General features: G+C 63.6%; 3 protein-coding genes and 1 long non-coding RNA gene across 5 annotated transcripts; 3 read left to right on the top strand and 1 right to left on the bottom strand.

Moving 5' to 3' along the window:
- Positions 1-273: 273 nt before the first annotated feature.
- LOC133257822 (uncharacterized) lies at positions 274-7,302 on the bottom strand. The gene is made up of 2 exons (XR_009739708.1): positions 7,224-7,302; positions 274-7,113 (listed from the first exon to the last, which is right to left on the bottom strand). It is a non-coding gene; the product is annotated as an uncharacterized LOC133257822 (long non-coding RNA).
- On the top strand, positions 7,295-12,855 carry ENTPD2 (ectonucleoside triphosphate diphosphohydrolase 2). Its single transcript, XM_061434247.1, has 9 exons — positions 7,295-7,502; positions 8,815-8,932; positions 9,528-9,678; positions 9,866-10,025; positions 10,105-10,332; positions 10,730-10,984; positions 11,070-11,189; positions 12,040-12,174; positions 12,278-12,855. The coding sequence occupies exons 1-9, from the start codon at positions 7,386-7,388 to the stop codon at positions 12,479-12,481; spliced, it is 1,488 nt and encodes a 495-aa protein (XP_061290231.1). The 5' UTR covers positions 7,295-7,385; the 3' UTR covers positions 12,482-12,855.
- A 1,731-nt stretch (positions 12,856-14,586) lies between these two features.
- Positions 14,587-20,352, top strand: NPDC1 (neural proliferation, differentiation and control 1). Of its 2 annotated transcripts, XM_061434255.1 has the most exons (9): positions 14,671-14,797; positions 17,510-17,656; positions 18,698-18,832; positions 18,921-19,094; positions 19,165-19,231; positions 19,367-19,451; positions 19,530-19,609; positions 19,776-19,872; positions 19,982-20,352. In XM_061434255.1, the coding sequence occupies exons 1-9, from the start codon at positions 14,686-14,688 to the stop codon at positions 20,048-20,050; spliced, it is 966 nt and encodes a 321-aa protein (XP_061290239.1). In that variant the 5' UTR covers positions 14,671-14,685; the 3' UTR covers positions 20,051-20,352. The 2 variants fall into 2 exon arrangements, with proteins under 2 accessions (XP_061290240.1, XP_061290239.1); XM_061434256.1 differs by lacking the exon at positions 18,698-18,832 and having other exon boundaries at positions 14,587-14,797.
- Positions 20,353-23,038: 2,686 nt separating this feature from the next.
- Positions 23,039-26,350, top strand: FUT7 (fucosyltransferase 7). The gene is made up of 2 exons (XM_061434253.1): positions 23,039-24,747; positions 24,840-26,350. Exons 1-2 carry the CDS (start codon positions 24,735-24,737, stop codon positions 25,853-25,855), a joined length of 1,029 nt encoding a protein of 342 aa, XP_061290237.1. The 5' UTR covers positions 23,039-24,734; the 3' UTR covers positions 25,856-26,350.
- Positions 26,351-27,560: the final 1,210 nt, after the last annotated feature.

Below are 27,560 nucleotides of genomic sequence, written 5' to 3'. Positions count from 1 at the left end.
CATTTCTGTGGGTTAGGAGCTGTGGCGTTGGCCTGGAATTGCATGAGGCTGCGGCAGAGGCGGTCCTCGGGACTGCAGCCTTCTGCCATGCTGAGCGACCAGGGAGGACTCACTCCAGAGATGGCGCGTCCACACACTGTCAGCGGGCCTCCTCCCTTTCTGTCTGCGGTGACAGTGATCCTAATGAGGATGAGGGTGCTGAGCTCTGGGGAAGTGGAGGAGAACCCAAATGTCACGATGGCAGAAATGGGGGAGCTGAGGCATTCCCAAGTATAATTGTTCACAAGGCGGGAAAAGACACCAACTGGGTTTATTTTACTAAGTTTGCAAGTTACAATAACTGGGAGAACCAGGTAAGACAATAGCTAAGAGTAAAACTTTCCAAAAAAGGGAGGGACAGGGAAATGGAGGAGAAAAGGGGAAAGAAATTCAAATCTAGAAGAAAAAATGTAAAAATCAGAAAACACATAAGGTCAAAGAAGTATATTACTATTCACAGTATATGTGAAAGATTAACTCTGGTGAGTTATCAGATTGGGTTTTTAGAAATTCAGATATAAGCTGTTTTAAGAGACACACCTGAAATATAATGATACCAAAAAAACAAAAACAAAAAACTCAAGCAGTTGTATTAATCTAAAACAAAATAGATTTTAAGGCAAGAGATGTTAATAACATTGAAGAGAGTAACAATCTCAAAAAGTTTAATTTACCAGGAAGATACAGCAACCCTAAAGTTGTACTCACCCAACTGTAAAATATAACTCACAAAGATAGGCAGACATTTCACTGAGGAAGACACACAGATAGCGGATAAGCATGCGAAAAAATGTTCAACATTATTAGCCGTTAGAAAAATGCAAATTAAAAGTACAGTGAGAATGGACACGCCCCAATCAGAGAGGCTAAAGTGAGGAGCTGGAGACACCACCTGCGGGCGAGCACGTGGGGAGACGGCCACTCACACATTACTGGCCGGCGTGTCCAGTGACGCAGCCGCTCCAGAGAATAACTTGGTCGTTCCTTTCAAAGCTAAAATCACATGTGATGGCTAATTTCACGTGTCAGCTTGACTTGGGTATGATTCCCCATCCTTTGGTCACAACACAGAGGCTGCTGTGAAGGTATGTTTCAGACATGACTCACTTTTACATCAGTGACCTCTGAGCTAACCAGATTGTCCTCCATAACGTGGGTGGGCCTCGTCCAGTCAGTCGAAGATCTTGAGAGAAAAGACTGCAATCTCCTGAAAGGAAGGAGGTCTGCCTGCGGGCTGCCTCTGCACCCAAGGCTGCTACATCGGGCCTTCCTGGGTTCCAGCCTGCTGACGAGCTTTGCAGACTTCAGACTTGCTGGCTCCCACAACTGCGTGAGCTAGTTCCTTAAAATAAAAATCTGTTTCTCTCCCTCTCCCTCTTTCCCTCCCCAAACATGTATCCCTATTGGCTCCCCTTCCTTTCTCGGGGGCACCCTGACTAATACACCAGATGCACAGCGATGGCATTCCTGGGCGTTTTTCCCAGAGGAACAAAGACTTGTTTTCAGACAGGAACATGTACAAGATGATTCACAGCAGCTTCACTGGCCGTCGCTCCCAGCTAGACTGCTCAGATGTCCTTCCTTCTGCGGGTGTCTGTTCGGACACTGTTCCAACCACGCCACAGGATGCAAGTCAGCAACGAGAAGGAAGGGACTGCTGCTAACGCAGCAACATGGGCGAGCCTCGAGGAAGGGATGCCAGGTCGGGAGAACCAAACTCAAAAGGACACGTGACGCGTGACCCATCCCTATGCCGACCGGGAAACGACACGGACAGGGCTGGGCGGCGTGGGGCGGCTGGAGCTGGTGCCGCGATCGCTCGGGGACAGTTCAGTCGGGTTTCCTAATTGTCACGGTGGTTACACAGGGCTCCACGTGGGATAAAACTGCAGAGAGCTACACACACATGCACGCGTGCAAGGAAAACCAGTGAAATAAAGTAAGCTCCTTGGACGGTACCACTGTCGGTTTCCTGGTTTGGCTACTGGTGTTCAGCTGCTAGGTCATGTCTGACTCTGTGACCCCAGGGTTGGTAGCATGCCAGGCCTCCGCATCCCTCACTTTCTCCTGGAGTTTGCCCAAGTTCATGCCCACTGAGTCTGTGATGCCATCCAGCCCTCTCGTCCTCTGCTGCCCTCTTCTGTCTCCGTTTGCTATTGTACCATATGTTTATGTATAAAATACATGTATATATTATACATATGTATACAGCAAGACTCGTCAGAACTGTAAAGAAAAACCAGCAAACTCATCATCACAGTGAGAAGTCTTAACGTACCTCTTGATAACTGACAGCAGATTTGGACGTTATTGGTAATGGTGATGCAGCGTACAAATCCAGACCAATGCGTTCACTAACTGGAGAACACACATCCTTCTCCAGCACACGAGGAACATTCGTATCTCTTTATGACCACACACCGGGCCCCAAACCCAATCCGACAGATACCAGAAGACTGCTTGCAAGCAGACTCCGTGATGTAACCACGATGCAGGTACCTTAGATAAAAGCCCAGGAACTTCCCTGCTGGTCCAGTGGCTAAGACTCCAAGCTCCCAATCCACGAGGCTGGGTTCAATCCCTGGTCAGGGAACTGGGTCCCACGTGCCGCAGCGTAGACCCAGTGCAGCCAAATAAATATATATATATATATTTTTAAAAGCCCAGACTTCTGGGTTTTAAGACACACACACTTCCTCAGAAAAACAAATCCAAAACAAAGCAAAAGAAAAGGAAACAACCAGAAAAAAAAAGAAAAAAACATGAAAAAAGAGATTTAAAAAACACCCATATCTAAGCAATTCATGTGTCAAATAAGAAATTGCAATGAAACTGGAAAAAAAATAGATGAAAACAGCATGCAACGAGAGCAGAGACCAGAGGGAAACATACACAGACATCTAGACATTTACATTAGGAAAGAAGAGAGGCTTGTAAAGCATGAATTAAGCATTGAACTTCAGATTCTGGAAGAAGAAAGATCCAATACAAAGAATATAGAAGACAGGAATTATAACACGTCAGTTTAAAATATTTTTGTTGAGTGTATATGTACCTGGCAGGGCTTCCCAGGCAGCTGCTGCTGCTGCTAAGTCACTTCAGTCGTGTCCGACTCTGTGTGACCCCATAGACGGGAGCCCACCAGGCTCCCCTGTCCCTGGGATTCTCCAGGCAAGAACACTGGAGTGGGTTGACATTTCCTTCTCCAATGCATGAAAGTGAAAGATGAAAGTGAAGTCACTCAGTCGTGTCCGCCCCTCAGTGACCCCATGGACTCCAGCCTTCCCGGCTCCTCCATCCATGGGATTTTCCAGGCAAGAGTACTGGAGTGGGGTGCCATTGCCTTCAGCACTAGTGGTAAAAACCCGCCGGCCACTGCAGAGGCATAACAGACATGGGTTCGATCCCTGGGTTGGGAAGATGCCCTGGAGGAGAGCATGGCAACCCACCACAGCATTCTTGCCTGGAGAATCCCATGGACAGAGGAGCCTGGTGGGCTAATGGGGTCACAGAGTTGGACCCAACTGAAGCGACTTAGCACGCATGTACACGGACCCGACCCTTCTCTTGATGCTGGGCAACAGCTGAGAGAGACGCAAAAACTCCTGCTCACACAATGGCATATCCGAGTATAAATAATAACGATTGAGCAGGAATTAGTGAAACAGAAAACAAACATCCAAGGACCTCCCTGGCGGTCTCAGGGTTAAGACTTGGTGCGTCCAGTGTGGGTTTGATCCCTGGCTGGGGAACCATGCTTTCACACGCATTATATGAAACATCGACAAAGGGGCAAAAACTTGACTGAGAAAACTCACAAAGTGCAGAAACGTCTGCCTGGATTAGTGAAGCATAAAAGACATAAAACAAATAAAATGATGTTAGGAATTAAAAAAAAAAAAACAGAAATAACAACAAATGCCGCAGAAATAAAGCAGACACTAACAGGGAATTTTAAACAGGATTACACCAATCCACCAGCAGTGGGTAAATGCCTCATGGCAGATTACACGTACAAGCCCCAAAGGTGCAAAGGACAGAGCAGAAAACGGATACGTCGGACCAGTCAAGAGCTTCCGTGATTTCACTGCAAGGAACTCATGGCCAGAGTGTACATACAAGCTGTGCAAATCAGCAAGGAAAAGACAACCATCCCCGGAAACCGAACTCAAGATTCAAACGGGTGCTTCACGGAACGCAGGAAAGACTCAACTTCTGTACTAACTGACGAAACAGCATGAAAAGCTCAAAGAGATTTCTTTCTCACCAGCGTCTCAAAAATCCAAGAGTTGCAGGGGGACCTCCCTGGAGAGACCTGGTGGCTGAATGCTTAAGAATCTGCCCTGCGATGCTGGGTACACAGGCTTGATCCCTGGTTTGGGAACAAAGACCCCTCATGCCTTGGGGCAACTAAGCCCATGGACCGCAGCTCCTGAAGCCCGCTTGCTTCAACTGGAGTCCATGAGCCACAGTGGAAGACCCCTCAAGACAGTGACGGTCTCATATGCTGCAACTGAGATCCGACGCAGCCAAATAAATAGTGTTTTTTTAAAAAAATCCAAGAGTTGCAGAATAGCAACCAAAACAGTGGCGCGCCCTTGAGGTCACCAGGTGGCGCCACCTTGCTGTAAACCGGGCGTGTTGGCGGGTGACGCTGAACGCACACGTGCTCTGGTCCCCCGCCCCTAAGCTCTTCCCCAGGGAAAGGCTCGTGTGCAAGTGTGTGTAGCAGCAATCAGTGAAAGCAGCCTGACGCCAGAACCACGAACACACTCACTATGAAATGTGAGGTTTGCGACACTCGTACCAGAAGACAGAGCTTCACGTGTCAGCATCACGAATCTCAAAAATCCAAAAGCAGGGGAAGAAGCTAATTCCAGAAGAGCATTCCAGCACGTCAAAAAACAAAAACAAAAACCAGGAAAAACAGCACAATAGATTATTTAGAGATGCATCGAGGGGTGGAAAGCTATAAGCAAAAGCAAGGGCCTCACCAGTAAAAGGTGCGGTTGCGTCAGGCGGTCAGGGCTCGTGATACGCCAGCCCCCTGAACAGGACTCCTCCGGAGGCCCGGGGCCTGCACCTGCTGTGCGTCTGCAGTGCCTTGCGAGGCACCCCTCCCTGGACCTGCGGCGGGTCCTCCCCACACACTGCCTTCGCTCACTGTGCATGCAGTCTGGGGCGCCTGGTCCTCAGAAGGATCCCGGCAAACATCTGCTGAGTGACTTCTCGAGCACAGTGAGTGGCGAGGAGTTTCAGCCACAGGATGTGGTGGCTTCCCACTAGGAGATGGAGGCAGGGGCAGTGGAGGCCTTGACCTCTGGGACCCCCTCCCTGGGAGGTCTGGGTCCTTCAAGGGGGGTGGGTTGCAGGCCCTCCCCCAGGGCCTCTCCTGGCACCTCTCTGCAGCCACATTCCTCTGCCTGGAGCCAGGGCCAAGCATGTGCAGAACATCTGGAGCCCCACCTCCGCCGAGGTTCCCGGAGGAGGCCGGCTCGCCTTCAGCCCAGTGGGCCCCTGCCAGGGCCTCCCTGTTGCATGCCCCCCAGCCCGCCTTCCAGAGTCCGGTGGTGGTCGTGGTCGAAGGATGTCTCTGGGCCAAGAGGCAGTTCCGACCGGCCCCTGTGGGGGGGAATTCACTCCCGTTCCTGTCTTGCCCTGGCTGTTCCATGCCCCCACTTCCTCCCATTGGCTCTCCCCAGGCTAGTCTGGGCCCTTGGCATGAGCACGGGGGCCAGGCCTGCGTCCCTGCGCCCCCTCCACTTGGGCCTCAAGGGCTGGGGGGGGCTGGGGCAGGCTGGCACACCAGTGTCTGCCAGGCTCCCTCTGGGCCGCCTTTGTCTCTTCCTTTTCAGCCTAGACTGCCGGCCTCTCCCTCCTCTGAACCTTCCGGGGTGGAAGAAAGGGCCTGGGCTGGGAGGGGTGGGGGGAGCTGGCGGGAAACCGGGGCCTGGAGCCCTGAGTTGGCCGCACCCAGTGACTCTCTGCTGGGCCCCAGCCAGGAAGGTTTGGGGAGGCCAAGCGAGGTCCCGGGGCTCCCACCCCTCCCGCCGGGTCCTGAGCTGGAAACAAGGCTGCATTGCTGGGCCTGAGACACCAGCCCCTCAGCCTGGGCAGCCGGCCCGGCGATCCTGACTGTCCCGTCCCGTTCCAGCCGGCCGTGGCACTGCCCAGACCCTGTGCCCATCGAAGGCTGTCCTTCTGGGCCCCCTCCCGCCCCAGCCCTGTTGCTGGCACTCCAGGGTGGTCTTGCCACATAGTTCGCTGCTGTGGGAATTCCCATTTTGCGCAAAGTGGGGGTGGCCCTTGGCCCGGGTAAGGGGTGATTCTTGGCCAGGGTGGCATGCAGGGTGGCATAGGGATTCAAAGCATAGTGACCGGACATGTCATGGGGCGCAGGGGCAGAGCTGGGGCTTCGGCCAGTGGAGCACCTGTCCACCCCAGTGTGCCCACCGGCCGGCCTGCAGCCCCTCTCCCCCTCCCCTCAGCGGGATGAGGCCTCCTGTGCAGAGGCCCCTCCTCCCCAGTCCAGGCTTCTGGGCCCCTGGGCGAGGGCCCTGCGCTGGGCGGGAGCGGTGGCAGGGCCCCGGGCCCCTGAGCAGGGCTCCCTGTCTCCAGGCTCCGTGGGACTGTGGGCTCCCTGCTCTGCTCTCTGCCTGCACCCTCACCAGTCTCCTTGGAACCCTGTGAAGTAGGTCTGGCTTCCCCCTGCTTGGCCCTCAACTCTCAGCTCTCAGCACCCCCAGGGTAGGCAGGCCCAGCCTGGGTCAGCACAGCGTGCTGGGGCTTGACTGGCACGGTGCCCTGCCATGAGCCCAGGATTGGGTGGGCACCGCAGGCAGGTCGGCCCTTCCCTGCAGGGACCCAGCTGGGAGCCCACCTCCTTCCTTCAGGATCAGGCCAGGGGATAGCCGGCTCTCCAGAAGAACGACCCTCCAAACAAGCGTGCCCAGGAGGACCCCAGGCCAAGGCCAGAGAGGGCAGGGCGTTCTCTGGGTCCTGCTGGAGTGCCCAGCGGCCCAGCGTGGCAGGCTCTTAGAGGCTGGGGTGGTGGTCCGGTCAGGAGGGATGACTCTAGGGCAGAGCAGACAGGAAGAGGAAAGGGGGCAGTGAGCAGGGTGCCTGGGCTGCGGCCGGGGCGCCGAGAGGGGCGGCGCGGGTGACTCAGCAACCGAGACTCTCACCTGCGCTCGGGGCGGGCTGGAGGTGGGCGGGCCGTCCCGCCGTGGGCGTGGCCTCCGCGGACCGGTCCCCGCCCCGGGTGCCAACCCCGCGGTCCCCCGACCTCGTTCGGCCTCCCGGCTCCCCGCCGCCGCTCCGTGCACGCCGGGCCCGCCTGCGCACCCATGGCCGGGAAGGCGCTGTCGCTGCTGCCACCGCTGCTGCTGGCCGCCGCCGGCCTCGCCGGCCTCCTGCTGCTGTGCGTCCCCACCCGCGACATCCGGGAGCCGCCCGCCCTCAAGGTGCACGCTCGAGCTCCCGGGCAGCCCGGCGCAGTCCGCGGGGGGCTTGGATCGAGCCGGGCTCGGCTGCGCCCGCGTGCCAGCCGGGACCCCGGGCGCTCCGCAGCCGGCCCAGCAGGGTGGGGTCCGGGCCCCTCAGCCGCGCTCCGGCCCCGGCCCAGGGCGCTGCAGCGGCGCTTCCGGGGGACGCGGTGCCGGAGGCCGACACGCCAGGATCTCTGGTCGCTGCGCCCGCCGCGGAGCCGTCTCAGAGCGGCCAACGGGGAGTCTCTCCGCACCCCCAGGGTGCCCGGGACGTGGCCGGGCCCGCGCCCCCAGCACACTCGGCCTCCCTTGGGGTTTGGCCCGGATGGGGTGCGACAGGCGCTGGGCCCAGGGACCCCTCCCCAACCTCGCCTCTGGCTCTCACGGTGCGGGGGCAGCCCTGACCGGTCCTAAAAAAAAGTTCGAGCCGACTGGGCCTGATTCCCCCACCCGCCCTCGCCAGAATCGACCTCCGGGAGCCTGGGCTCCCTTAACCCTCTACTGCACTGAGGGCCAGTCTGGTGCCCGGGTAGACAGCGGGTGCTTGGAGCCCCAGGCACCGGGAATGCAGGTTCAGGGTGAATGAGCTGTTGCCAGGGGAGACCCCCGGCTGGGGTGGGGCCCGGCGGGCTGTTGGCTGGCTCTGGTACAGGGACTCCAGCAGGCTCCCCAGCAGGCTCCCCTTGCTGAAATGCAGGCCCCTGGGGCAGGTGCGGGGAAAGTGGCTCTGGCAAGCTGGGTGCTATCATCTTCCGACGTGCAGGAAAGGCCCCTGCGGTGTTCCAGCAGCTCTGCACAACAGCGCCCCCTGGCCCTGCCCTTGAGGCCCAGGGACGGGGCCTCTGCTCATTGGCCAGTGATCAGCCTTGGTCCTGGCTTCCCTGGGGCCTCTATTTCACATCCTCAGATGGGACAGAGATCAGAGAGACAGGACAAAGGGTGGGAAGGAAGGGCCGGTCTGAGGGGCTCTTGCTGCAGCCTGAGGACCTCAGGCCCCCCGCCAGGGCTCCCAGGGTGGCCCCCGACCCCTGACTCTGCTCGAGCCCCTCAGGAGGCTCCTGCAGTCAGCGGTGGCATGGCCGATGGCCCTCCACCTCCACCCCCATCTCTGCCCACCAAGCCATGTCCCAGCGGTTGTCCCTGGCCTTCTCGGAGCCTCAGAACTTCATTCTGAAGCTTCCAGTCTGGACACAGGGTCGGGCAGGGTGGGCCAGATAGCTGAGAGAGCCACAGGGCATGGCTTCACGCCCTGCCCCACTCCTAAGGCTGACCCCCACCCCACCCGCAGTATGGCATCGTCCTGGATGCGGGCTCTTCCCACACGTCCATGTTCATCTACAAGTGGCCGGCGGACAAAGAGAATGACACAGGCATCGTGGGCCAGCACAGCTCCTGCGACGCGCAAGGTAAGAGCCCCCTGAGCGCTGGGCGCCCCCAACCTGCATGCCCGCTCACTGTGGGGCCTCGGGAGCCCTCCCTGGTCTCAGCTGCTGCAGACTCGAGCCAGCAGACCTCTCTGCTTGGTGCCAGGGGGCCACTCCAGGCAGGAGCTGCAGGAGCCCCCCACCTCCCAGAGGGAGGCTGCATCCCTAGGCCTTGGAAGGGCTGTGGACAGTTCCTAGAAAAGAAGCCCCAGGGAACATCTGGAAGGTTTGGGCCTTGCCTGGCCCAAGATTGGCTCTACATCCCAGTAGAGCAGGAGGGGTCCCAAGGAGCTGGTGGGCACACCCAGGCAGGCCCGTGGGGAGGCCGGGCTGGGTGGACAACACCCAGTGCTTTGTCCAAGCACCTGTGTGCATGCCCACTGGGCAGGTGGCAGCTCGCAGACCGTGGGTGGCCCACAGGCGGCCCTTTCATCTCTGAGCGGGCGTCTCTGAGCATTTAAGCTGGGAAATTTGGTCTCAGCTGCCACCTGGCTTGGGAGCACAAACGCCCCCAGTCCTGCTGGCCTGTGGACCACCTAGAGGCTGCCCACCAGGCCCCTCCTGCTGCTCCCTCCAGGTGGAGGCATCTCTAGCTATGCTGACAACCCTTCTGGAGCCGGGCAGAGCCTTGTGGAATGCCTGAACCAGGCGCTTCGGGACGTGCCCAAGGAGAGACACACGGGCACGCCACTCTACCTGGGAGCCACGGCGGGCATGCGCCTGCTCAAGTGAGTGTCCTGCCCTGTCCGCTGACCTCCTGGCCCTAGGGACCACGGCAGCCTGAGCCCAGGGTGGGCCCTGCACACCCCCAGCAGCAGCCCTGGGGCCCCTCAGCTGGCTGGGCAGACGCTGAGCACCCCAGCAGCAGGATCACAGCCACCTGGGGAAGACTCTGAAGTCCTCCCTGTATCACAGCCTGACCAGTCCAGAGGCTTCAGCCAATGTGCTAGCTGCCGTGACGCAGACGCTGACCCAGTACCCCTTTGACTTCCGCGGTGCCCGCATCCTCTCAGGCCAGGATGAGGGCGTGTTTGGCTGGGTGACCGCCAACTACTTGCTGGAAAACTTCATCAAGGTGGGCCCGGTGGCCAGCCCGATGAGCCAGGGGTGTGGGCACCCACCCACTGGCTGACCCCAACCTCTACTTCCCACAGTACGGCTGGGTAGGCCGGTGGTTCCGGCCAAGGAAGGGGACGCTGGGGGCCATGGACCTGGGGGGAGCCTCCACACAGATCACCTTCGAGACGACCAGCCCCACGGAGGATCCGGCCAACGAGGTTCAGCTCCGGCTCTACGGCCAGCGCTACCGAGTGTATACTCACAGCTTCCTCTGCTACGGCCGTGACCAGGTTCTGCGGAGGCTGCTAGCCCGTGCGCTCCAGGTACCTTCTACTGAGTCCTCCTGGAAGTAGGGCTCGGGGAAAATGGGGGCCAAGGGCCCAGAGCAGAGCCTGAAGAGTGGCCAGAGCGGGGCTTCTCCAGGAACCCAAGTCGTGCTTGGATTAGCTGGAAGGACAGGTGGGCAAGAATCCAGCACAAGCAAAGACCCAGAGGCTGGGGGTGGACCTGGTGAGTAAGGAGGGCTGGGGCCAGCTCTCAGAGGATCTGAACTGCCTGGCCAAGCACTTTGGGTTTTGTCCAGCAAGTGAGGGGGAGCCATGGATAGCTCATGCATTCAGAAGAAATGCTGTCCTCTGGGGAGGCCCTCCAAGGGTCCTAGGGTGGGGGTGGCTGGTAACGCTCAGAGCGGGACTGATGCACACCCTCATCATTCCCCAGACCCACGGGTCCCACCCCTGCTGGCCACGGGGCTATTCCACTCACGTGATGCTCTGGGATGTCTACGAGTCGCCCTGTACTGCTGCCCAGCGGCCCCAGGCCTTCAACAGGAGCGCCAGGGTCAGCCTGGCGGGCAGCAGTGACCCTGCCCTATGCCACAGCCTTGTCTCCCAGCTCTTTAACTCCTCCTCCTGCCACTTCTCCAGATGCTCCTTCAACGGCGTCTTCCAGCCCCCTGTGGCTGGGAAGTTTATCGTGAGTCCAGAGGACAGGAAGGTGGGGGGCCCATGCCCTGAGGTGCCTGGGGTCTGGTCACAGTGTGACTGTACCCGCGTTCCAGGCCTTCTCTGCTTTCTTCTACACGATGGACTTCCTGAGAACGGTGATGGGGCTGCCCGTGGCAACTCTGCAGCAACTAGAGGGGGCTGTAGTCACCCTCTGCAACCAGACATGGAGTGAGGTGAGGCCTGCCCCCACTCCACCAGGACTGTGCAGGGTGGGGCTGGGGTTTCTGCCAGCCAGCGCCAGGCCTCCCGATCTTTCTTTTGCTCTGTGAGTAGAGGGGTGTGGGGATACACTGCCAATCAGACTTGAAAAGTGGCCAGGCTACAGCCAGGAGCCCAGCAGTCAGATGAGATGGGATTGCAGAAGCCTCTCTGAGGCCTGACCCTAGATCCAGGATCTGGAGGGTGGAGAAGACAGCCAGTGCAATGGCCCTGGGGCAGCAGGGAGCTTGGAGTGGACAGGGCAGGGAAGAGTGTGGCTGGGAGAGCGTGGGGGAGAACAGACAACCCGGGGAGAAGTGGAAGGACCCGGACTCAGCAGGTAGAACAGGCAGGGCTTGGGGAGTCAGGAGTGGAAAGCAGCGGTGCTGATCCCCTGTGAAGTAAGATGGAGGGGTCTGGGCCCGCGGAGGAGGAGGGAATTCCGGAGAAACACTTGCGTGCCTGTGAGGCTCCTCCTGCTCTCTCTGTGTCTAGTCCCAGGCAGACTTGGGGAGCTGGGGAAGTGGGCTCAGGAGGCAAGCCCAGGACTCGGGAGCAAGCCGGGAGCTTCTGCTCCCCTGATCTCTGCAGGCCCGCTGCAGCCCTGCTCCCCGGGGGCCATGCCGCTGTTCCCTGGCCCTCAACCTCACAGGCACCGCGCCGCTGCCATCCAGAGGTCACGCTGCTCCTCCCCAGGAGAGAGCCCCGCCTGCTTCTTTCTGGGACCTGCAGTGCCGTCTCCAGCCCCGCACTACCTTTCTGTGTCTGGTGGGGCAGAGACCTCCGGGTGGTCGCTGGCCCTAGAGTCTCCCACTTGCATCCCAGCTGCAGGCTCGGGCGCCGGACGACCGAGCCCGCCTGCCCGACTACTGTGCCGGGGCGATGTTCGTGCAGCAGCTGCTGAGCCGCGGATACGGCTTCGACGAGCGCTCCTTCGGAGGCGTGACCTTCCAGAAGAAGGTGGGAACTCGGGAGTGGAGGGGCGGGGCCGCCCGGGCCAGGGTGCGAAGGGGCGGGGCCGCCCTGGCTGCGCCGAAGCTCAGGCCGTACCTTTGGCCCGCAGGCCGGGGACACTGCGGTCGGCTGGGCGCTTGGCTACATGCTGAACCTGACCAACCTGATCCCCGCTGACCCGCCTGGGCTGCGCAAAGGCACAGACTTCAGCTCCTGGGTCGTCCTCCTCCTGCTCTTCGCCGCCATGCTCCTGGCCGCGTTTGCCCTCCTGCTGCACCAGGCACTCTCCACCAAGTCGGCGAGCACCATCTAGGGGCCCCCAGCGCCAAGCCTCCCCATCTCCATATCCCCTCATCCCTCACCCCACCCCGCCACCAACATCTCTGTCCCTAATGCAGCCCAGGATCAAGACTCAGTGCCCACGCCGACATCTGGCCGGGATGGGCAAAGGGAACGGAAACCAGCCCCACCCCCCCCCAACTCCAGCCTTGGTCTCACCTCCAGGCCTCCTGCTCTCCTTCTTACTGAGGTTGGGGGTCCTCAGCCTGTGAGAGCAGAGTCGGGTCTCCGGGAGTGGAGTTCTGAGGGCCCCCCACCCCAGGATTGGGTATTAGGGGGCAGGTCGTGGTCACAGCCCAGGCCTACTTGTACCCATTTTTTACTATTGAATAAAAGGATTTTCGTAGAGCAGTGGAGAGAATGTCCACGGGGCGGGGCCTCTCTGTCGCCTCCCTCCCCACCCCAGCTGCACTGGCTGCACAGGCCCCACTCTGGTCCTAGGGGAGGACCCTGGCTCTTCCTACTTCCTTCCTCTCTGGACTCAGGCTGGGGGAGTGCCGACCCTGCACCACCGTGGCCTGGAGTAGCTGTCAGCTGGCTGCTCTAAAACAGAGTCCCTGAGACTCCTGCCAGACTGGAGCCTGGGCCCTGGTCTCAGGTTGGCTGGGGTGGGGTGGGGATAGCGGACGAGGGAGTGAGTGGGCCCAGTGATGGCCTAAGTTGTGGGCAGTGTTCAAGGGGGCTTCCCCGGCGGCTCAGCGGTAAAGAATCCGCCTGCAATGCAGGAGGCCAGGAGACGTGGGTTCAATCCCTTAGCTGGGAGGATTCCCTGGAGGAGGAAATGGCAACCCACTCCAGTATTCGTGCCCAGGAAAATCCCATGGACATGATTGAGCACGCAGGCCTCGCAGTCGCTGCTCAAGACACTGAGGGAGGTCTCGGGAAGGAGGGGGCAAACCCTCCGCAGGAGGCGGGAGGTGTGGGGAGAGCCCAGGAGGGATGCAGGGCCCATTGCTCAGGAGGATGAGCCTCGCAGAGAGCCTGGCTCTGGCGAAGCCGAAGCCGCACAGTCGCACAGACTCCACCTGCCGCTCGGGCAGCCCCTCCCCAGGCCCTGTCTCCCCCGAGTGGGCAGGCGTGGTCTTGCCTGAATCTCCCCGCCCCCCTACCCCACATTTTGGGAAGTGAGCTCTGACACTATTTCTGTCTGATCAGTGCCTCGTAGGGGACGGGGGCGGTCCTTCTTCTGCATACACACACACAGCACCCCCCCCCCGCACACCCCCGCACACCCCACATACACGTATGCCAGATTCTGAGCATTTCACAAACCTGCGGGCCGCCAGCCCCGTCTTCGGAGTTCCGAGACTCAGAGGGCCGAGAGGAGCACCGCGGGCGGAGGGGGCGGGGGAGAGCCGCCCTAATCTCTCAGGGACGGGAGCCTGGGAGGTTTCCAGGTGGGATGCGGAGGCTGCGCTCCCAGGAGGCAGTAGGTGGGGTTAGGGGGTGCACCCCAGTGCTTGCCGTCGTGGGGCATCCCGGAGCTAAAAGGCTGTCACCTGGGCACCGTGGACAGCTCCCAGCTGGTTGTTAGCAGCAGTTCCAGGTCACTCTTGCCCCCTGGTGGCCTCACCGGGAGCGGCCATCCCACTCCAGTTATCATGCCAGGCTAGTCCTGTGCGCCTGTGTGTGCCTTTGCCGTGTGTCTGAATGCCCAGTCGGCCTCCGGGCACACCTGCGCGTCCCCGTGCGCCTGCCCAGCTGTGTGCGCCTAACGTCCCTCCAGACCCAGGCGGATCCTCCGCTCCAGGAGGGTGGCTGGGTGTGGGTGGGAGTTATCAGCCCGAGAGGGACCGGCTGGGGAAGCGCATCCCAGGGGACCCAGCCCTAACCAGTGCCCCGCCTGGAGAAGGTCCAGGTTGCAGAAGTCGCAGAGGCTGAGGCGCCCGGAGAGCTGGCTGGGGGGCCGAGGAGGGGCTCGGAATCGGAGCGGGGGGCGCAGCCTGACGGCGGTCCCGCCTCCGCAGGTGGGGCGCGCAGGCGCACTCCGACTCGGCGCCCTCGCCGCCCCCTCCCGGATCCTCTGCCGCAGCGTCAGTGCCGCCGCCGCCGCCTGTTTTCCTCGGCGTCCGCCTTCGGCCTCCGCCCCCTCCTCGCCGCCGCCTCCCCCGGCGCCCCGACCCCGCGCCCAGCCCCGGGCCGCGCGGTGCCATGCTGCCCCGGCCGCGGCGCTGAAGGATGGCGACGCCTGTGCCCCCGCCCTCCCCGCGGCACCTGCGGCTGCTGCGGCTGCTGCTGTCCGGCCTCGTCCTCGGCGCGGCCTTGCGCGGTGCGGCCGCCGGCCGCTCCGGTGAGCGACGCGCTGGGCAGCCGGCTGCGGGGCGCCCCGGGGTCGGGGGTCGCCGGGTGGGGCTTCGGCCGCGCGGCGCCGCGCTCACCCTCCCCGCCGCCGCCGCCGCCGCCCTGGTCTGGGCCCGCAGGCCTCGCAGGCCCCGCCGGACCAGCCCGCGAGCCGCCGCGCCGGCCTCGCCTGGCCCTGCTCGGGTAAACAGTCCCCGGCGGGAAGGGCGCGGCGCCGCACCGCCGAGGGACTCCTCTGGACGGGGCTTCTCCGGGCTCCTTGGCGGCGAACCTTAAGTCCATCCGCTTCTTGTCTTTGTCTGGGTTCGTGAGCCGGTGGGTCGGTGTCGCAAGCGGGCTGTCTCGGAGCGGGCCGCGGCCTGGAGCCGGTCCCAAGGGCGTTTCTCTGTGCGCGCGGCTCCGGTGCCTGCTGGCCTTCCTGCCGGTGGCCGTCCTGGAGTCGGAGCCGCAGTTCTGATCTGTCCCTGCCGCTTGGGTGGTGGACACGCACCTTGCTTTGCTGCCGTGGTGGCGTCTGAAGTTTCCCGGGCGTCTGACAGCTCGTCTCAGGCTTCGGGGCATGCTATGGCCTCGCTGGGGGCAGGAGGAGCTCACAGTCTCTGCTTCCTCACTCACCCTCTGCCCTGCGGGGCCCTTCCGTTCCATCTTCTGTGCCTGGCAGTGGGGGCACACCCCCAGGGCAGATTCAGGCAGGGAGGGATGAGCCCAGGGTCCTGGGAGACCCTGCCAGCTTCCCAGATGGCAGTGAGGCTCCAGACTTCTGCAGGAACCCAGAATCCTGCTCGCACCCTCCCAGGTGGCAGGACCGGGGGACTTTGTACCCAGGCCCCATTTCTCCTAGCAGCTCCATAGGAGAGGTGCTGCCTTTAGCCCATTTCACAGATGAGAAAGCTGAGGCACAAAGAAGTGAAGTGACTAGGATGTGCTGCAGCTGGGACGATAACCTGGGCAGCGTGGTCTGCATGTGTAACAAGAGGCCAGAGCAGGGCAGGCTTCTTCCTGGGGACAGCACCTCTGGACAGGGGCCTGGCCTGACCAGAGGAGGCTCCCAAGGAGGCCTGAGGGCCAGGGCATGGCTGGCCAGGGATGGTGGAGGCTGCTTGCTGGCGGCCTGGCTCCAGGGCGTACAGCGTGGGGCTCCCGAGGAGACAGCGAGGCTGGGTGCCGCCCCAGCAGCTCATCAGCTCTGTGCTCGCCCAGATGCAGGGCAGCGTGCCAGCCGCTCTCCAGGTGCTGTTGTTCCTGGGGCCTCATTTGCACTCTGAAGCTAGAGCGGGGACCTTCCCAGGATCAACGGGCAGTACCCGCGTCTTCCTGGGGCAGGGGGCAGGGAGCAAAGGGAGAGCCCTGGAGCCCAGAACCGAGAGCCAGCTCTGGACCACAGGCCCCTAGCCGTGGTCAGTGCACTCCGGGTTCTCAGCACAGGGGCTGGGACTGCCTGGCTCCCTGGGGCCCAGCTGGTGGGTGGGGTCTAGACAGACCTGCTGGCGCAGGCTTGATGTTTAACCAGCCCCAGCCCTGGGTCCAGCGCGCTGATACTGGCGCCTGCTGACCCAGGCTGTGCAGGAGGCGGGAGCCCTGGGAGGGGAGCCCCAGCCTGCTTGCCCACCTGCTGTTGAAGCTGCTGGAACTTCCTCCAAGGGATACCTACAGCCAGAGGTTGCAAGTATTGTTACCAAGGAAACCAACTCAGGCCAGCTGAAGTCTGGAGGACAGGCTGGGATGACACGCTCCCACGGGGTAGGGGGAGGGTGCTGGGCCAAGGGGACCAGTCCTGGTTGTCCAAAATACCCCCACGCCCACCTCCCCAGGCATGATTGACAGTCCTTTGGGTCTCTCCGTGGCTCCCCAGGCTCTGCTGTCGAGTGACTGGGGCCAGTGTCCCAGGCCTTGAGACTCCCCAGCGTGGAGGTGCCTCACCTTCTGCATCCAGAGAGGAGGCTGAGGCTCGAGGGCCACTGCCCTCCAGTCCCCAGCATCAGGGTGGGAGCCACGGTTGTGTGTGCAGGACACTGAGGTCTGGGCCCCAAATTAGAAGCGGCCTCCCTGCTGGAGTCCCAGGGCCCCCGTCCCCGGCAGCGGCGGCTGCAAGAGTGCCCCGCCTGGTTTCTGTTTGCAAAGCCAGTGAAGCCAGCAGACCCCATCCCAGGTTTCCCCACCCCAGCAACCCCTCTCTGTGCCGGGACGGGCTAGAAGGTAGACATGGTGGGAGCGACTGGATCTGGGCCGTCTCCCAGCCGGGCTTTCTAGGGCTGTAGGATGTCGTGATGGGCTTTGAGTGGCAGCCCTGAGGGGATGAGAGATTCCAGGGCCCCACCCTCTGGGGCTCGAAGGCTGGATGAGGGGCTTGCTCTGGGTCAGCTTGAGGCCAGAAGCAGGGCTTGGAGGGCTGCCCGGTCCTGCCCGGGAGAGCTCTGTGCTCTCAGGAGGACAGGGCAGTTTTCGTGCAGACAGCTGGCCTGGGCCTGGGCAGTGGACTCTGGGGAGTGGGTGGGGCGAGGGAGTTCCCATAAGTGTCAGGACTGTTTGTCTTCCTGGTTCTGATCCCTGATGCGGGGGAGGCAGGGCCTGCCCAGAACAATGGCCGGAGCCGGCTTGGCCAGCTCTGGGGTGGGGGCGGGGTGGCCAAGACAGCACCACTTCTGGGCAGGGGCTGAGTCAGGCCCCCTGAGATGCTTTTCTTCCTCTGTTTCCTTCCCAGATACAGCCGCCTGTCCTGGGAGCCTGGACTGTGCCCTGAAGAGGCGGGCACGGTGCCCCCCAGGTGCACATGTCTGTGGGCCCTGCCTGCAGCCCTTTCAGGAGGATCGGCAGGGGCTCTGTGTGCCCAGGATGCGCCAGCCTCTGGGTACGGCCTCTCCCCTCCCCCCAACCTGGTACATCCGCTCTCTTCCTTAGCACTCGGCTCGGGCGTCCTGTACTTTGTGGGATGCCAGGACTCGCCAGTCTCCCTCCAAGTGGCCTGGTGACCCTTTCCGGATGGCACCATGAGGAGTTGGGTAGTGGGCTGGGGCCTGGGGCAGTCACCCTTCCCAGGGCCACCGGTACCCAGCATGAAGTGCCAGGGTGACCCCAGGAGAGACAAGGTCAGAGTTCCCCAGGCCTGAGTCTCCGCAGAGTCAGGCTCCCACCTCTCCACCCCGCGAGCTGCCTCTGCTCTTTGCCCAGCACCTCTTCTCTCTCCATCACTCACTCGTCCTGTCTGCTTGAATGCCCTGGTGCTGCCCTGACCCAGCGTCTGTTGGGATGGTGCCAGCCAGAGTGACTTCAGGTGTGATGGGGCATTACAGAGGGTATTGGGGCTGAAGTGTTGGATAGGGTGGGAGGGGCTTCCAGGAGGAACATGTCCCTGGCAACGAGTTGGGGGGTGGGCCCTGAAGGCATGTGGTCTGGGATGGGGAGGCCCATCCACAGCCCCTCCCTTCCTCCTGGTGACCAGGCAGGGGTGGGGGTTAGGACGGGGCTTCTCTGCGTCCCTTGGGAAGTCCTGCCCCCCTCGGCCGAGGAGGCCCACGCAGCCCGGGTGACGCACTGTCCCTGTGTTCCTCCCACCACTTTGTGGGAGGCGGGTAGGGAGAGGGCCGGCACCCCTGTCCTGTGCTGGCCTCTGCGTGTTCCCCCCGCACTTGCTCCTTGCCTACTCGCCTGGGAATTGCCGCTCACACAGTTGCTTCAGCTGTCACCATGGCGACTAGGATGGCCAGGGCCTCGGGCTGGCACCTGGTCCTCTGGCTCCTGGGGCCTAAGAGGAGCCTGTAGGGAGGAGACCCAGGCCTGGGGACTGGCTGGCGGATGGGCCTTCCGGCTCTCTCTGGGAAGGCCACCTGTAGCTGGTGTTGCCAGGGAGGGCCCAGGGCCTCTCCAGCTGATGGCCCCTCGACCTCGCCAGGGGAGGGCTTGCACCAGCCCAGACTGGAAGAGGAGATCGACTTCCTGGCCCAGGAGCTAGCCCGGCAGGAGGCAGGGCGCCCCAGGCTCAAGGCCCCACCCCAGCTTGAGGCACAACAGCGGCCCCCAGAGGCGGGTGAGACCCTGACCCGTGCATCTGTCCGGCTCCCTACACCCTTGACCCCAGCCCGGTCTTGCTGTGCTAACTTGCCATCTCCCTGCAGCGGCCACCCTGGGGCTTTCAGAGCGAGGCCAGGGACTCGATCTGGGCCTCCCCTCCACGCGGGGAGCCCCGGCGCCCACACCCCGCCCCTCCCTGGGCCCCGCTGTGTCGTCTGGGCCTGTGCACATGTCCCCCCTGGAGCCGCGGGGCGGGCACGGTGACGGCCTCACCCTCGGTAGGTCCGGCCGGGCGGGGAGGCGGGGTCCTGCCCCGAAGGCTGCCCTCACCGCACCCCCTCCCTGCAGCGCTGATCCTGGCGTGCTCCGTGGCCGGCGCGGCCGCGCTGGCGGTGGCGGCTCTCTTCTGGTGGCGGTGAGCGCGGGGCGGGGTGGGGCCGGGCGGTTGGGAGGGGATAAAGGGGCGGGGCTGGTGTGGGAGGGAGGGGCTGGTCTAAAGGGGCGGGGCTGGGGAGGGTGGTGACCCCGAAGGTCTCTTCGTTCCCCGCAGGCTGCAGCAAGACATCCGCCTGACACAGAAGGCCGACTACGCGGTCCCGCAGGGGCCCAGCTCCCCAGCTCCGCCGGGGATCTCGGTGCGTGGCCCCGCCCCGCTCCTCCGCGTCCCACCCCTCCGTCCCGGGCCTGACCCTCCCGCCCCACCCCTCCCGCAGCCCGGGGACCAGCGGCTGGCGCACAGTGCGGAGATGTACCACTACCAGCACCAGAGGCAGCAGATGCGATGCCTGGAGCGGTAAGACGCCCCGCCCAGTGCTGCCCACCCACCCACTCCAGGGGCCGCTGCCTCCTCCTCAGCCCTCCCCACCTCCACCCCGGCCTGCCGCCACCCCTGCCCTCTACCCTGGGCCGCTGGCACCTGCACGGTGAGGGAGCACCCAGCGATCCTGCCCCCCACCCAGGCATAAAGAGCCTCCCAAGGAGTTGGACTCTGCCTCCTCCGACGAGGAGAACGAAGACGGCGACTTCACGGTGTACGAGTGCCCGGGCCTGGCCCCAGTGAGTGCGGGGCTAGGGGGTGGGGGGTATGGGCCGAGGGAGGGGTGCAGGGGGAGGCGGAGGGGGGTCCCTGCCCTGCTCTGGGCCCACCTAACGCCAGCGTTCGCAGACGGGAGAGATGGAGGTTCGGAACCCATTGTTCGACCATGCCTCGCTGTCCGCGCCCCCGCTGCAGTGACCTGAAGGCTGACACCCACCCTTTCGCCCACCCTCTCGAGGACGTGATGCACACTGGTGGGGAGGAGCAGGGGGCCCGGCCTTTCCCATTAGAGAGGGTGTCCTGATGCGCGCCTGCTTGTGGCTGGGGCCTCAGCGGCTAGGAACCCCTCGCAGGGCAGACTCCTGCCTGACTGTGCCCCCTTGTTGCACCTGTCCCAAGTGTGGAACCCCCCCAGTCGAGGGGAGGAGGAGAACCCTAGAGACCAGGCATGGATTGGTAATACCGGAAACAAGCCAATTAAAGTACATTTCAAAACTTTGGCTGAGTGTGTTAGAGACTGACCTCCCCCTCAACAGGCGGCCATGGTGGATGGACCCTGGAGTGGGTCTTCGGGCCTTCTGCTGCACCCCCAGCCTGGGAAGACCCTGTCACTGCCTGCTGGGGAAGAGGGCTGGGGAGGGGACAGTATGGGTGCATGGCCAGGCCAGTTTGGAGTTAGTGCTCTTTCCTCAAACACCCCATCCTGTGTATGATGACAAGGGCTGGGAGTGGGCATTGAAGATGCCAGGCAGTGGGCACTGAGGCCTCCAATCCTGCCTGCCTCCATCTGGGCCAGGAGGGATGGGCTGCACACCTTGTCTCTGGGCTTCCTGTGGGACCACGTGGACTCCCGGGCCCCTGCAGCACATAGGGGGTATGCCAGGCAGAGGAATGGGCTTCCTGTGGGACCATGTGGACTCCTGGGCCCCTGAAGCATGTAGGGGGTATGCCAGGCAGAGGAAGCTAGGCTACACACAGGCGGGTAGACCAGGGTGGGCAGCTGAGGTGACAGAGGTGGTGGGGTCTCTGAATGTCAGGAGGTACCTCTGAGTCGACCTCAACGCCCCGCCAAGGAGCAGGAAAGCCAGTGGAGGGGGAGGTGACCTTCACCTGAAGCCCCAGAGTAGGGTCCAAGTTTTGTGCTCAGAAGTGATGAGGAGACTGGGCTGGGAGGAGGGGCTTCTGGGGTCCAGGGAGCAGTGGGAGCCTGGTGCAGACAGGGTGGGAGTCAGGCCTGTCTGCCCCACCAAGGGTGGGGAGGAAGGGTGGTGGGGTTCAGAAGCCCCTTAGTGAGTCCTCGGGGCGGGTCCCGAGGTTGCTGGACCTCTGGCTCCTAGTGCGGCAGCCCTGCAGAGGGCGGACACGGCCCGCTTGGGGCAGTCTGGTCCCTCAGGTGGGGCTGGGCAGTGGAAGCCGGGTTGGCCCTCCTTAGAGCTAGTGGCTCTCCTAAAGCAGTGTGTCGCTAGGGCTATGGCCTTGGGTGGGCCCCCAGCGGGAAGCCACGGTGTCCCTCTGGTGTGCTGGTGTGGGAGATGGAAGGGGGTGGGGACAGGGAGCTGGGAATGAGCGCAGGGTGGCATGTGGGCAAGGCATTGAGGACCCTTGTCCCCTGTTACTTAGTCCATGTCATGAGGGGGAACGGCCACAAAGAAAACTGGGGGACAGAGAGGTTAAGGCCTCCCTTAAGGGTAAAGGCCAGTCACCAGCTGAACCCTGGAGACCCAGGACTGAAGGTTGCCCTGGAGCCCTGGAGTCCGTGGATTCCTGCAGCCCCTGCAGCCTCATGCTGCTCTGACCTGGGCAGAGGATGGCCACCCACGTGCCCTGGTGGACCACCGACTCCCTCCAGACAGCAGTGCCTAGGCGGGGCGGAGGGAACACCCAGCTGCAGCCAAAGGGGCGTCTTGGGGCCAGAGGGCCAGAGCACACCTGTCTGCCCCCAGGGCTGGGTCAGCCCAGCCAAGTGGGGCCACGGGCTCGGAGCGCCCCCTGGTGGCGGAGCTTGGCTGTGGGCTCCTGCAGAAGGGGGCGAGGGCAGCAGGGGGAGCCCGCGCTGCTTTTCTCCAGGGAGAGTGTGAGGCCAGGGCTTTGGGGAGCCCCTTGGGGAAGAGGGGTGCACAGAGGCTGGCAGTTGGCCAAGGGAGCCCCAGGTCAGGTGCAGCTGCGGGGGCAGCAGTCACAGCAGGCAGCTGCCTTCAGCCTCACTGCGGACCACCTGAGGCCACCAGCCCCTTCAGCCCTCCTGCCCTTCCCACCCGGCCGGGGGTCCTGGCCACATCCCATCCAGGGGGAGCTCCAGGGCCTGCTGGGCCCCCTCTAGGGCCCTGCACACCACAGCCTGCCCCGGCTCAGCGCCTGGTGCCGCTGGAGCGGCAGAGGTGTGCGTGCAGGATGGGGTCTCCAGACCTGCCCACCTCCGGGCTGTCGGGGGCTTGGTTCAAGCAGTGATTGCAGTTTGGCTGCTCTGCTTGAGCTCACCGGGGCCAGTGGCGGGAGTGGGCACTGGGCTCCGTGGGGCCGAGAGCCCAGTGCGTGGGCTGAGGGGCCTGGTCCCAGCCCCTGGCCCCTCTTCCCTGACTAGCGGCCGGCCCTCGTTTCACTGAAGAGGCCTCTAGGAGGAGCCTCTTCCCTTGGGCCCTGGGGACCAGTTAGGGGCCCTCCAGGCAGGTCCCCCTGGAGCAGCGCCACACGTGGCTGGGCTGCAGGGGTGACTGTGTGTTCCAGGTCCAAGGTGCTCATGGACAACTGAGCCAGCCGTGAGTGCCTGCCTGCACCCTGTTGACTCTGGGGCCTGGCACCGAGTTGGCAGGAGGCCCCGCTTTCTCTTTGACTCAGGCTCGCCAGTCTCTTTCTTTTTCGCTCAGAATCTCTCATTCTGACCCATTTTTGGGCCAAATCCTGAGCCCCATTTCCCAGAAAGCAGGTTCTCACGAATGGGGCCCTGGCTGCCCCCCGAGCAGGTAGGCGTGCAACGGGCCCCGGGGAGCATCCCAGGCGAGGGTGGGGCGGCTCCTGTGAGTCCACCCAGGAAGGGAGCGGGCTGCGGGTGTGGCTGGGGCCTCTGGCAGAGCCCCCGCCACCTGGCAGTGCAAACAGGAAGGGCAGAGGCCCTGGCAGCCAGGAGCCAGGTCGCCAGCGGTCTGTGGGGGGGTCGGCTCCTTCCTGCCCTCCCCCACTGCCCTCGGGGTGCCTGCCACAGGCAGAGGGGGTGGGGTCCTCGGGGGTGCCGGCCACCCTCTGTTCTGGCCAGCCCGATGCCACATCCACCCCTCGGGCCTCCAGACGGTTTCCGACGGTTCCCACGGCCCTCCCCCAACACCCCCCGCCCCCCAGTGTTGCACAAGAGCCTCGCCACCACCGCTCAGAGCCTCTGCTGGGGGTGAGGAGCCTCAGAGGGGCCAGAGGGCCCCCTTCTCCCAGACCGGCCTCTGTATCCCCCATGGGTGTGCTGACGGCTCCTCAGTTCCCGTCCTGGACACAGTCTGGTCCTCACCAGGGGACGAGAGCGGGGACAGGCTGGTAGTCCCGGGAGCCCAAGAGTGGACAGGGTGATGGGCGGCCCCCAGGACATCACAGGTGGCAGGCCTGGTGAAGGTTCCAGGCTGGTGTTCCTTCCACGACACCCAACCTGCAGCCTCCAAGAACCGGACTGGCCTGAGGCCCTCAGGACGCTAGCGCCAGGGCTGGGCCTTGCTGGCCACATCCGGCTGAGGTGAAGGAAGCTAGTGACCGAGAGCAGAGCGGGCTGGAACCAGGGCAAAAGGGGAAGGAACTGGACCTCCATGCCTGGGCCCCAGGACTGGCGGACGGCAGGGTGGGGAGAGGGCCTCTGGACTGCTGTCTTCCTTTTCCTGGAGCAGGTGCTCACGTCAGGGACACAGCGACTCCTTCCCTTTCCAGCCTGGAAAACCCCCTCCGTACTCCCCCGCCCTGGGCTGTGGGGCCTGGAGGAAGAGACCCGGAGCCCCCAAGGGCGGCGTCCCAGCCCAGGTTCCCGCGTCTCTTCCTGGCCTGGCCAGACCCAAGGCCACCCAGGCTGGGGCTCCTGCAGACCGATGCCGTTGGTGGGGAAGGAAGGCGTGGCAGCCCCACAGCCCACTGGAGCCAGGCCCAGCCCGGCGCTGTCCACCAAGGGTGTGTGCTGGGGCCCTGTGTGGACCCTGCGACGGAGTCCCTCCCAGGGAATCCGGGTTCTGGGACAAAGGTGTCCTCGAGGCCGCAGGGATGGGCGGCATGGAGAGGCCTGGCGAGAAGCAACGCGCGGGAGGAACCTCAGCCTCCCGGGTGGAGCTGAGCGCAGTGAGTCTGCAGCCAGAGGGTCTGGGGGCCCACCGCAGAGCCGAGAGGGGGGAGCGGGGGAAGTGGGTGATGACACAGCGCCAGGGGAGGCAGCGGCCCGCGCCCGGCGGCCGCAGGGAAGCACGCCTGCTCTCTGTGGCACCCCTGGCAGGGCAGTGGGCGGCTACTGAGTCCTCGATGTCAGGGTCGCCCTTTCCGGGTGGGGGCCACCTCCACTTGCAACGGCCTCCCCATCCCTGAGGCCAGGCAGGCCCTCTCCTCCCGGGCCAGCCGGCGGGTCATCTCCAGGCCTTTCCAGAGGCCAGCAGGGGTGGGAGTCACGGTCCTGGACCTTGTCTGGGTACCCTTCCGGGAGCCGCCGCCCCCCAGCAGCCAGGGGCCTCTTGGGGGAGGCGAGGCGGCATTTGGATGCTGGTGGTGTCAAAGGTCACTGGGGGCGGGACGGGAGCGGGAAGATACTCTGGTGGCCTTCCTCCGGAGCAGACGAAAGGAGAGTGTTTGCAGGCGGCGACCCAGCGCGGGGGAGCAGCTGTGGTTTCAGGGCGTTCCCGCAGAGTGGAGGCCGTGATTTGAGGAGCCGTGAATGCAGAATGCTGGTGAGTCTCTGGCCTTGAGGGAGGCCTGGGCTGGGAGCCTGGGGCCCGTGGAGAGCTGGAGGACACAGCCTCTCTTCCTGTGTCCCCTGCAGGGCTCAGCCCCACTCCGAGCCTCCGGGCTCTGGGGGGCCTGGCCGTGGCGGCCCTTCTCTCCACTGTCTGGCTCTGGTGGCGGCTTGGGGCGGCCCCCGGGGGAGCCCCAGCCCCACAGCCCACGACCACCATCCTCGTCTGGCACTGGCCATTTGCCAGCCAGCCCCCAGAGCTGCCCGGGGACACCTGCACCAGGTACGGGGTGGCCCGCTGCCGCCTGACCGTCAACCGCAGCCTGCTGGCCGGCGCCGACGCCGTGGTCTTCCACCACCGAGAGCTGCAGACCCAGCAGGCCCGCCTGCCCCTGGCTGAGCGGCCGCGGGGCCAGCCCTGGGTGTGGGCCTCCATGGAGTCGCCCAGCCACACCCGCGGCCTCGGCCGCCTCCGAGGGGTCTTCAACTGGGTGCTGAGCTACCGGCGTGACTCGGACATCTTTGTGCCCTACGGCCGCCTGGAGCCCCGTGAGGGGCCGGCGCCTCCGCTGCCGGCCAAGCGCGGGATGGCCGCCTGGGTGGTCAGCAACTTCCAGAAGCGGCAGCGGCGCGTGCAGCTGTACCGGCAGCTGGCGCTGCACCTGCGGGTGGATGTGTTCGGCCGCGCGGCCGGGCAGCCCCTGTGCGCCAGCTGCCTTCTGCGCGCCGTGGCTGGCTACCGCTTCTATCTGTCCTTCGAGAACTCCGAGCACCGGGACTACATCACCGAGAAGTTCTGGCGCAACGCGCTGTTGGCCGGCGCCGTGCCCGTGGTGTTGGGCCCGCCGAGGGCCGCCTACGAGGCCGTCGCCCCGCCCGATGCCTTCGTGCACGTGGACGACTTCGGCTCGGCCCGCGAGCTGGCCGCCTTCCTCACCAGCATGAACGAGAGCTGCTATCGGCGCTACTTCGCGTGGCGAGACCGGTTCCGCGTGCGGTTGTTCAGCGACTGGCGAGAGCGCTTCTGTGCCATCTGTGCCCGGTTCCCCCAGCTGCCCCGTGGCCAGGTCTACCAGGACCTTGAGGGCTGGTTCCAGGCCTGAGCTCTGCCCATGGAGGGGGGAAGGGGCGGGTGGCTGGGGAGCTGGACATGTGGGTAGTGGGTGTTGAAATCAAACCACCGGCATCCGACCGGACCCCCATAGGCAACGGCAGGGCGGACATGGAGGCTGGGGTGGGGGGCTGGGAAGCAGGGCTCGTCTGGGCAGCCTGCCTGGAGGAGGAGGCTGCTGGGCATTGGAGCCACTCTTTTGAGGCAGAGGCGAGAGCAGGGAGGGAGGGATGGAGTACGGGGTGCTGAGGTCCGTCAGGCCCTCCGTCCCTACCTCGATCATATCTCAGACGGGCGGGGGCTGAGAGAGGCTGTAGGCAAGGCCCTCGGGGCTGCAGACATGACCCCTGAGGTCTGTGGGGTACAAGCCGGCCCCCAGCCCATAGCTGGGGTCCCTTTGTCCCGGATGTGCAGTCTGGAGCCTGCAGACCCTGTGGCCTGCTGCCCCCTGGGGAGGGGAGAGCAACGAATAAAGACACAAGCAGAGTGTGCGTGGACTCTGCCTCCCCTGCACCCCCGCCACAGGGGCCTCCTGTCCTGGCCAGATCCGCCCCCGCCCCCAGGCTCGTCCTCCCGGCCTCCATCTGCCTCACTGAAAGGCTCTGCAGCAGAGAGCCCGCCCTGACGCCCTCCACCCCGAAAGGCCCAGGGGCGGGGAGCAGAGGCCCAGCTCAAAAACGTGGCTGGGGGACGTGTGCAAGGCGCCCTGGGACTTCATTCTCAGGCTGTGGGCATCCAGGGTGTGATGAGGCCCGGTTAGATGTGGGCTCTCTGTCACTGGTGGCAGCGTGGGCATGGGGCAGCACCAGGTTCCTGCTGCACCAGGGGTCCTGGTGTGCAGGGGAGGGGGATGGGGGCTGGCGCTGAGCCTCTGGGTGGCGCTGCCAGGGCCCCAGGTGGGTGGGCAGCAGGTGGTAGCAGGAAGCTGCTGCCCTCCCCCTTGGCAGTGGCTTCCTGTCCTGACCTAGCCCCACGTCCTGATAGAGGAGAAGGAAGTGTCCTCAGGCTTCAGGGGGAGGGGGGAGGAGGAGGGGGGGAGGGGGGGAGGAGGAGGGGGAGGAGGAGGGGGAGGAGGGGGAGGGGGATGAGGGGGGATGGGTCCCCACCCCCTCCTGCCTGGCGCTCAGTTTAGAGCTTTCTCTGTGTAGCGCGACACCACTCGGTTTGCCCCTCCCATTCACAAATTGGGAAACTGAGGTTGGGAGGAGCCCAGAGAAGCGCAAGGCAGGACGCTTCTTGCAGCAGGGGCGGGCCTGCCCTCTGCTGGCCTGCCCGGGAATGGGCCTCCCCACGCGGCTCAGACCTGGCCAGGCACTGCCCCAAGCCTGCAGGTGCACTGGCCCCAGACACCCCTGCAGAGGCCACAATCACCCACACCCACAGGAAGAGAAAGCGGCCCCTCACAGAGGGCGCAGCCTTAGCCTCCCCAAACACCAGCCTGCCTCGCCTGCACAGGGTGGTTCTCTGGGTCCCTTCTCCCCCTGGCTGAGCCCAGGGAGCTGCAGCCCCCACCGAGCCCAGCCAGGGCCGCCCTAAGTGGCTCATTCACAAGGAGCACAGGAAAGTCTTACAGGGGAAGGGCAGCCCACCTGCTGCCCTTCTAGTCAGTACGTCCCCCCACCAAGGTGCAGGTGGGGTTGCCCCCAGTCTGGCAGGAAAGCCAACTCTTTGAGCCTTTAGAGACATGCCCGCTCTGC

This window comes from Bos javanicus, chromosome 11, assembly GCF_032452875.1.
Source record: "Bos javanicus breed banteng chromosome 11, ARS-OSU_banteng_1.0, whole genome shotgun sequence".
Classification (NCBI taxonomy): Eukaryota; Metazoa; Chordata; class Mammalia; order Artiodactyla; family Bovidae; genus Bos; species Bos javanicus.
This window is presented reverse-complemented; position numbering and strand designations above follow the sequence as displayed.

Coding starts and splice junctions, on each gene's coding strand:
- ENTPD2 (XM_061434247.1), top strand. CDS start 7,386: ATGGCCGGGAAGGCGCTGTCGCTGCTGCCACCGCTGCTGCTGGCCGCC. Junction 7,503..8,814: donor GGGAGCCGCCCGCCCTCAAG/GTGCACGCTCGA, acceptor CCCCACCCGCAG/TATGGCATCGTCCTGGATGC. Junction 9,679..9,865: donor GCGGGCATGCGCCTGCTCAA/GTGAGTGTCCTG, acceptor CCTGTATCACAG/CCTGACCAGTCCAGAGGCTT.
- NPDC1 (XM_061434255.1), top strand. CDS start 14,686: ATGGCGACGCCTGTGCCCCCGCCCTCCCCGCGGCACCTGCGGCTGCTG. Junction 19,232..19,366: donor GCGGCTCTCTTCTGGTGGCG/GTGAGCGCGGGG, acceptor CGTTCCCCGCAG/GCTGCAGCAAGACATCCGCC. Junction 19,610..19,775: donor CAGATGCGATGCCTGGAGCG/GTAAGACGCCCC, acceptor CCCCCCACCCAG/GCATAAAGAGCCTCCCAAGG.